Source organism: Microtus ochrogaster, linkage group LG8 (genome assembly GCF_000317375.1).
Source record: "Microtus ochrogaster isolate Prairie Vole_2 linkage group LG8, MicOch1.0, whole genome shotgun sequence".
Lineage (NCBI taxonomy): Eukaryota > Metazoa > Chordata > Mammalia > Rodentia > Cricetidae > Microtus > Microtus ochrogaster.
Window position 1 is genome coordinate 1,094,080 of NC_022033.1, and position 8,420 is coordinate 1,102,499.

General features: G+C 51.8%; 1 protein-coding gene across 1 annotated transcript in view; it reads right to left on the minus strand.

Annotated features, from left to right (window-relative positions):
• Positions 1–1,048: 1,048 nt before the first annotated feature.
• The window catches only part of Slc17a9 (solute carrier family 17 member 9), a 14,586-nt gene continuing 7,214 nt past the window's right edge, over positions 1,049–8,420 (minus strand). The window contains exons 5-13 of the mRNA XM_005362737.2: positions 6,729–6,859; positions 5,828–5,924; positions 5,565–5,661; positions 4,923–5,010; positions 4,260–4,294; positions 3,358–3,473; positions 2,729–2,784; positions 2,590–2,619; positions 1,049–2,006 (exon numbers count right to left, since the gene is read on the minus strand). Coding sequence (XP_005362794.1) covers positions 1,843–2,006; positions 2,590–2,619; positions 2,729–2,784; positions 3,358–3,473; positions 4,260–4,294; positions 4,923–5,010; positions 5,565–5,661; positions 5,828–5,924; positions 6,729–6,859 — 814 coding nt within the window. The 3' untranslated portion in view covers positions 1,049–1,842. The remainder of the gene's footprint in view (positions 2,007–2,589; positions 2,620–2,728; positions 2,785–3,357; positions 3,474–4,259; positions 4,295–4,922; positions 5,011–5,564; positions 5,662–5,827; positions 5,925–6,728; positions 6,860–8,420) is intronic.

An 8,420-nucleotide genomic window follows, 5' to 3' on the forward strand; every position in this document is an offset into this window, starting at 1 on the left:
CTCAAAACGTGTTCATTTTTTTTTAAATTGTATGTGTGTATGTGTGCTTGCCCGTGTTGGTGTGTGTGGAGGGTGGAGGCTGGAGGCTGGAGGCAGGCATGGATGTTTTCTTCAATAGTGCTCCTCCATCTTTTGACAAGGTCTCTCCTGGAGTTCGCCAGTGAAGCTCGACTGGCTGGTCAGTGATCCCCAGGATTTGTTGGGGTTACATGTGCACATCATAGTACCTGGCTTTTGTATATGGGTTCTGGAAATCCAAACTCGGGTCCTCATACTTGTTCAACAAGCATTTTACCCATGGAGCCTTCTACCCTGACCCCATATGCTCATTCTTAGAAATACAAGGGAATTATGAAATCCTCTCTCCTCCAGGCCGGGCATGGCCATTTTGAAATGAGGGCATGAGAGGCAGTTGAGCCATGCAAGGCCCTCCCACAATGGTTCCTGGGTGAGGAAGACTTTTCTTGGTGGTGTAGCTGTCTTAAGTTGCTCTATGTTCCTACAAATAACTCCAACGAAACTCACTGGTAAATTGGGCATTGTGGCACAAACATTTAACCCCAGCACTTGAGAGGCAGAGGCAGGAGGATCTCTGTGAGTTCTAGGCTAGCCTGGTCTACATAGTGAGTTCCTGGGATAGCCAGAGCTATCTGTCTCAAAAAAACAAAAGCAAAACAAAACTCATTAGTCTTGGGTAGAACCAGTTTTTGTTTGTGTTTTGTTTTGAAACAAGGTCTCTCTACATAGCCCTGGCTGTCCTGAAACTCACTATGTAGACCAGGCTGGCCTCCAACTCATAGAGATTCACCTGCCTCCCAAGTGCTAGGATTAATGGTACGTGCCTCTGTGCCTGGCTATGTAGAACCAATTTTTTTGTGTGTGTGCCATTGGTGGTCTAATGAGGGTGAATAGAAGTTTGTATCCCCAGTAAAAGTTCATGCAACAAAAGGTGTTGAATAAAACAATGATCTTCTTTTAAATAGTTTAATAACTTTCACTTAAATAAGGCTTTGGTGAGATTTACCATATCTATAAAGATAATCTCTAACAGGCATCTTGGAGAGTTCATGATCAGTTCATGAAACCACCGGCTCCACAAGGTATAAAAGAGGAGGTAGAAAAACAAGGCCAGAAAGTAGGGGGAAGTTTCACAGCATCCTGGGATCTGTGATAGCTGAAGTGTCCAGGCAGAGCCCGAGGAGTACCAGGCACCTACCCACCCAGGACACATCAGTAGTGCGGAGGAGGAATCCACAGGAAGGGAACCAGGGGCTATGCAGGGTCTGCAGAGGCAGGCAAGGACCTCTAGCTCCTGCACACTGGTCCAGCTGGAGTGGCAGTCTGACTTCTGGGGGAAAATGGGAACCATGTCCTCTCCAGCACTGTGGTTCTTGTGGGCCTGTCTTTCCACAGGGCCATGGCTGAATGTCTACAGACATCTTGGATTATCTCTACTGGAGAGATGGAAGTTGGAAGATGCCTGGAAGGGGGTGTCAGAGCTGCTTCTGAACATCTTCCAGCACACAAGAGAAACAACCGACATAGGGCTGGGAAGAACCCTGTCAGCAGTGTAGATTCCATAAGAGCAGCAGTCCCTCTGAGTCTGAGGGGAGGGCAGGATGGTCCTGACTGGCAGATGGGTACACTGATGTCCGGAGAGGCCCATGTGGGTTCAGGTGTCTGTCTCCACCTATCTCTCCAACTCATTGGGATTCTCTAGGAGACCGTGGTCTTTGTTGTTTGCTTCATACATGTGAGGTGCAGATTCAAGGTTTCACCAACAGAGCTGTTTTCCTTAGGCTGCCAACTAAGGGTCCTGGGTGGGACCAGATCGTCAGGGAGCTAGAGGTCCTCATGATCAGGGGTCAGGTCCACCCTCTGGGCCTTCCCAAACACCAAAAAGGTGCCCAGCCCCAGGTTGCTGATGATGGCCACCAGGTCGAAAATACACGTCCAGGAGCCAGTGGCCTCAATCAGGTAGCCACTCAGATACACGCCTATCACACCTGGACAAGGGAGACAGAGACTGACTGACGCTTCAGGGAAGCTGGTCCCACACATCCGTGAGCTCCAGGGGTAGAGCAGGGCAAGGTAAAGATGCCCTGAAAACCCTGGGATAAATTTCAAAATCTGAGCTGTGGGCCACAGGAGTCTCAGAGGACAGTCACACAGCGATGGTGTCCCCATCCCGTGTCCCACCCAAGGGAAACAAAGCAGAAGGCAGGAAATGAGCCTGTTAGCCCAGGTACTCAGTGGAGGGACCAGGTAGTACCTTAAACTATGGGACTTGGGGTGAGTCAGGGGAGAATGGCTTGCAAGTCCCCCAACATCAGCCAAGTCAAGTGGCACCTCAGCTGAAATATCTGTGGTTCCCCTGGGCCATCTTGGGGCTTGTGCTCTACCTTGAGCCTGGGACCCTCGTTGACTTTGACTTTTGAATCACATTGGCTTTCGGATCCCACTCGGTAGCCCTTGGGTTGAGTGAAATGGGGGCAAACCCCATTTAAGCTCCACTCTGAGCTCATTTCCTGACTGCCCCAAACCTAAGAACAAGAGAACCTCTAGCCTGGACCTAGAGCTGTCCCTTACCTGCCAAGGCCCCGGCAGTGTTGGCCACACCTGGGAACAGACGTTAAGAGAGACACCATGAGAAGACCCCCTGTTGCTCCTACAGCCCAACCACCTGGGACAGCCCACCGAGGTGGGTAGGGATAAGCAAATGGCTCACCGAACAGAAAACCAGCACAGGATGGGGCCAGGTCCTGAATATTGACTGAAATACCACTGTAGGAAACAGGAAGGAAGGCGTGTGAATAGCCACAGGCTTGGCCACCGCCACTTTGCCTGAAGGGGCTACTAGAGCATAAGAGAGGGTTATAAGTCACCAAAGACACCCAGACCTGCCCCTGCCTCTACCTCCTGGACGCTGCTAGGCTTCTGAAGCCATCTACCCCACACCCCAGAAGCTGCTCCTGAGAATGTACACAAGGCCAGAGAAGCAGGCTGGCAGTAGGCTTGCTGTCTGTTCATTTGAAACAACTTTGAACTGGGCTCCTAATGCATTCTGAGATGCTTAATTGGGATTGCTACTGCTCAGAGTAACAGACAAGATACAAAAAGAAGGGACAGACTGCAGAGTGATATCAAGCTGGTATTTATGTTCACTCATCCTCCTGGGCTCTCCTCCTAGCATGGGAGGGGGGCTTTCCTATTTTCATGAATAACCCTGGCTCGGTACCCAGATCTGTTCACTGTGACAGATTATACTGAGCTGTCCCTAGCTCCACCTTCATAAGCCCCTAAACCAGAATGCACTAAAACCTGGCAGCCCTGTGGGATGGGACTGTGGACTCTTACCTTTGGTTGAAGGTCTGCAAGCCAATGGAAGCTGATGCAAAGATGACGGCCTTGAGGAAGCTTGTGGTATGACCCAGACACAGGGCAAAAACACTTGACAGACCAAGCCCCATCACCTGCAGGACGGGGCTGGTCAATATGGCTCACTCTGTCTTGGCCCCGCCCAAAATACCCCTAGTGTTTTGAACAAGATCAGGATGGTTCTACCTAAAAATCCCCTCCCAGGCTTGTGCTTCCTTGCTCTCCATGCCCTGGCACAAAAGGGGACTGAGACCAAGTTCAGAGGATCTCAGGTCAGTCGATACTGACCCCAGAGCATCTTCCAGGGGACACCTAGAGCAGCCCCTTCCCAGGTCCTATTGATGTGGATCGACCTCCGATGGTTTGATATCCCAGACTTTCGAATCTGAGCTGACCCTGCCAGAGGCAGGTACGGTATCTGGAGCCATGAAACCTTTTGGTGTAATTTTTCCAGCCCATATCTTTGATCTCAGCCTGTGGAGTACACAGCTCTCAGGTCCTAGGAGTCCATACCACAGTAGGGATGAACATAGAAGGATGTGGCGGTTTGACTAAGAATGGCTCCCGTAGATTCATATATTTAAATACTTGACCGCTCAGGAAAGATTAGATGTGGCCTTGTTGGAGGAGGGGGTGTCACTAGGAGTGGACTCCGAAGTTTCGAAGGACCACACCATTCCCTGCTTTGTGGTTGTGTCTCAAAATGTGAGTTCTCAGCTACTGCCTGACGGTTGCCATACTCCCTGCCATTATGGTCTCGGACCCCAACCCTGTGAAACTGGACGCTCTAAACAAACTCTTTCTTCTGTAAGTTGCTTTGGTCATGGTGCCTTATCACAACAATAGAAAAAGTGGACAAGGGATTCCAGGGATTTTCCTACCTGCATGAACTTACGCACTGTGATGACTCTGTAACCTGAGAGGGAGAGAGACCCAGAATGAGTTTCCATCAGCTTATCTGGGTGACCCTTGAAGATGTCCAAAGTCACAGAAGAGGAACTGGGGTGCCCAGGGCAACACTCAGGGCTCAAAACAGGAGATCTCCTATCATGGATTGAACCCTTCCTTGTTCAGTATGTGTGTCAGAGGGTTTCCTGTGGTGCGGTTTGGGTAGAAATATGGAAAGGCAGCCCCATGGGCCATCGCAAAAGTGACAGCTATCAGGCAAGCTTAGTCCAGTTCCTCTGAGTGTCTTCAAATCGTCTGATCTTACCACAGCGAATATGTGAGACTTTCACACGCGTGCACATGTCCTCTATACCTGAGTCTGTAAGGACACTGCCCCACGGGGCTGCAGTGTGGCCCCTGGAGCTCTGGAAGAGCAAATCTGGCTACCTGTGACATTTGATGCATCAGATGCCTTCCCTTGCTGACCCCAACCTCTACCCATTAAAGGGTAGCTGCATTCATTCCTGAGGTGACTCTGAAGGATGGTCTGTCTGTCCCAGGACGGTGGTACAGCCTTTCCCCAGTGATGCAGTGGCACTGCGGAGGGAGATCCCTGAGGTGGTGGTTTACCAGGGACAATTTCCCCCAACACTCACCCTGACTGATGAGACGATCGGAGAGGAAGCCACTGAATGGACTGGCGGGAATTGCCAGCAGCCAGGGCACTACATTGAAGACCCAGCCCTGCAGGGAGAGGTGCAGCCTCATAGGTGGCCAGAATGGCAGGCACCTAGCCTCTGGATGATAGCCAGGCAAGGGGACCACCCCAGTTCATCATGTCATTTGAGCTCTACCCACCAGGCTGGGCCTAAGAGCAGAGGGTCCTGGGAGGACAGCCTTAAGCAGCTCACTACCAGCCCCCTTGGCAAGTGTTGAGTCCACACTAACGGCTAACACCTGAAGCCACGTTCCCCACGTGTTCCCACATGTGACAGGGTGAGAGCCAAGTGGGTCTGCCTGGGAATGTACAGCCAAGAACTCCGGTGTTCACTGATCTCCCTTGGATGTGGCAACAGTAGATTAGCCGGCCAGCCCTGAGAGAGGGGGCTCTTCTGGGCAACAAGTCAAAGTCTTGTGCTAAGGTAGCTACAGCTATTATAGTATGTAGCTCTCGTAGCCTTGAACTAACGTCTGTCCCCAGATGGACTGTCATAGGGTGATGGAGCTGCCCAGCAAAGGTGTTACCCCACCCACACCAGGACCTTCTTTACCCTGAGGACCCAGGTAGCATTACCCACCTTGGAGTGGGGGAAGGTCTCCTTGAAGAAGGTGGGCAACCAGGAGAGCAGAATGAAGAAGGAGCAGGCTGAGGACAGCTGGGAGCAGATTGCAGCCCTGTGTGGGGCACCGGTCTCAGGGTTCTACCCACTGCCAGTCCTTCCTGACACCAATTCCATGTGGGACCCAGTCCTTTCCCCAAGACACTAAGGCTCTACCCTCTGAAACCTGGGACATTTGCTGGAGCGTCAGGACTGCCAGCTCCATGCCAACCCTAGCTCACCAGACAGAGGGCTTCCGGAAGAGTTGTCTCCAGGGCACTTTGGAGGGCCTGACCATAGGCAGGTCTTGTGTCAGGACATCCAGGGCCAGGTCAAGGTCTGGGGGAACAAATGATTTCACAGCGATAGCTCTCAGGACCAGGCGCCCCACATCTGTCCCTGACACAGCAACCAGTTAGGAGCTGCTAGTCAGGGTGCTCTTATCATCCCTTCTGAGGAGTGGTTATCAGGTGCCAACACCCGTGAGAGTACAGTTCTGTGTCTGACCTGAACCCGTGCCTGGAGTCCCTCTGGGGCCTCTTCTTGCTACCGGAAGACTCAACCTAGTCCTACCACCTGCCTTAACCTGCTAGATTCCCCATGTCTGCCTGAGCCTGAGCCTCGATGGAGAAAAATGACGAGAATCCAGGGCTGAGGCAGGCTAAGGGATCAGCACTTGGGTTTTCAGAACTATCTTCACCAGACAGCTATGCCTACCCACAAAGATACCCTCAATACTGAGCCTATTGGCATCAGACCCTCACCTAAGATTCCAGCCACTGTTGCCTTTGCTTCCCTCCACCCTGAAGAGAGGGTTTCTCTGTGTAGCCCTGTGTCCTGTAGACCAGGCTGGCCTGGAACTCTGAGATATGCCTGCTTCTGTTTCCCAAGTGCTGGGATTGTAGGCAGGCACCCCCACCACCCATGCTTTTTGTAATATTGCTCCAGCTATGGCGGATATATGAGAAGGAGACTCCTTCCATGCTGGGGTGAGACCAAGCTAGACTCGAGTGGAATTGTTTCTTTGATCTGCTGTTGGTGGCCTGTCTGGGGCGAGCACGTCTTCATTCGCACTTCCCAGGAAAGGTTCACGCGACAGACAGGGGAGGAGGCACAAGGACTGGCCCGCGTGGCAGTAGTTACCTTTCTCATTCAGCAGGTACCTGTACACGTAGTACACCCAGAGCAGGGTGAGACCACCGGAGAAGTAGAAGACACTCTGCCAGCCACACCAGTCCAGGAGCACTGAGCCTATGCCCCCAGTCACCAGGGTCCTGGGAGATACAGAGGAGGGAGGGCTGCAGTGACCTTGGTGGCCATCCACAGATGCGTCAAACCCCAAGGGATGTCCTGCCTCACCTATTTTGCTCTTCAGGGAAACTGGGGGTGGGACGGTTGGGGCAAGGGGAATTGAGGAGCAGCTAAGGACTCAGCACAAGAACTGCTGCCCTTGCGTTTTTAATTTCTTTCTTCTAGACCTTCAAACTGACAATTTGTCATGTCGATGCTTGGAAGGGAAAACGGCAATAATGAAAGGGGAGTTTAGGGGACACTGAAATGAAAACACCCCTTCTTTCTTTCCTTTCTCCCCCCTCCATATAGTATAGAGGATAATAGCCTAGAAAAACTTCGAAGTGCAAAAACATGGCTGCGAACACCAAGCACCACAGCCTTCCTCTTTCTTGACTCCAGGGTACTATGGTCCCAGATGCAGTAAAGGGCACCTCTTCCTCACCTTTCAACCTTATCACCCTGTGCACTCAGCCAAGAAAGAGAGCGAGAACACTAGGCTCCAGGGTGAGGTTGAGCAGCCTTCCTTCTTCCTGGGCATTCATCTGTGTCCCAGGCACAGCACCCAGGGCAGTAACCTACCCTTGGTGGGGGCAGCACTTTCTCTCCCGTCCCTCCTGGCCATGCATAGAACCCTGACTGCTGTGCAGGCCACCAGAACTGGAACTGACGATGTATCCTGGACCCCTCTGCAGAATTTGAGCCCTGGTGTGTCTTTGACAACCACACCTCCCAGTGTGAACTGCGCCTTTAGTGTTAAATCAGGTCACCCTAATCAGCAGAGTTGGCCCCTCTGTGCTCCCACCCCCCATCCCAATCCAGAACTCAGCAACAGTAGACCCAGGCCTGGATGATCCGGGAAGTCCCCATTAACCTCCCAGGAGTCTACCCAGCATAACAGTTAGTGGCCCTTCCTCCAAGCATGCTCACATAGGGATGTCTTGCAGAGGGTGGGGCAGCTTATGGCTCCCCTAGGGAAAGCAGGTGCTCAACCGGTCCACATGCCGGAGCCCCAGCTTACAGCATCCAGAAAGGCAGAGACGTGCTGTGATGGTTAACCTTTATTGTCAACTTGACAAGATTTAGAATCATCATAGAAAAACACCTCTGGATCTACCAAGGTATTTCCAGAAAGGTTAAACTGCAGAGAGGAAGGTAGAACTATCCTGAGTGTTGGCAGCACCAAGCCACAGGCTGGGATCCTGGGCTGAATAAAAAGGAGAAAGTGGGCCAGTGTGGTGGCAGACACCTTTAATCCCAGCACTCAGGAGACAGAGGCAAGAGGTGTCTCTGTGAGTGCCAGGCCAGCCAGGGCACAAACTGAGACCTTGTCTCAAACAAACAAACAAAAGCAAAACAAAGAAACACAACCCCCCCAAAAAAAAGGAGAAAGTGAGCCGAGTACCAACACGTATCTGTCAGCTTCTGACAGTGATGCAGTGTGTCCAGTACCAACACGTATCTGTCAGCTTCTGACAGTGATGCAGCTGCCTGTGTCCAGCTGCCTCATTTCCAGCTGTCATGACTACCCTTCACGATGGACTG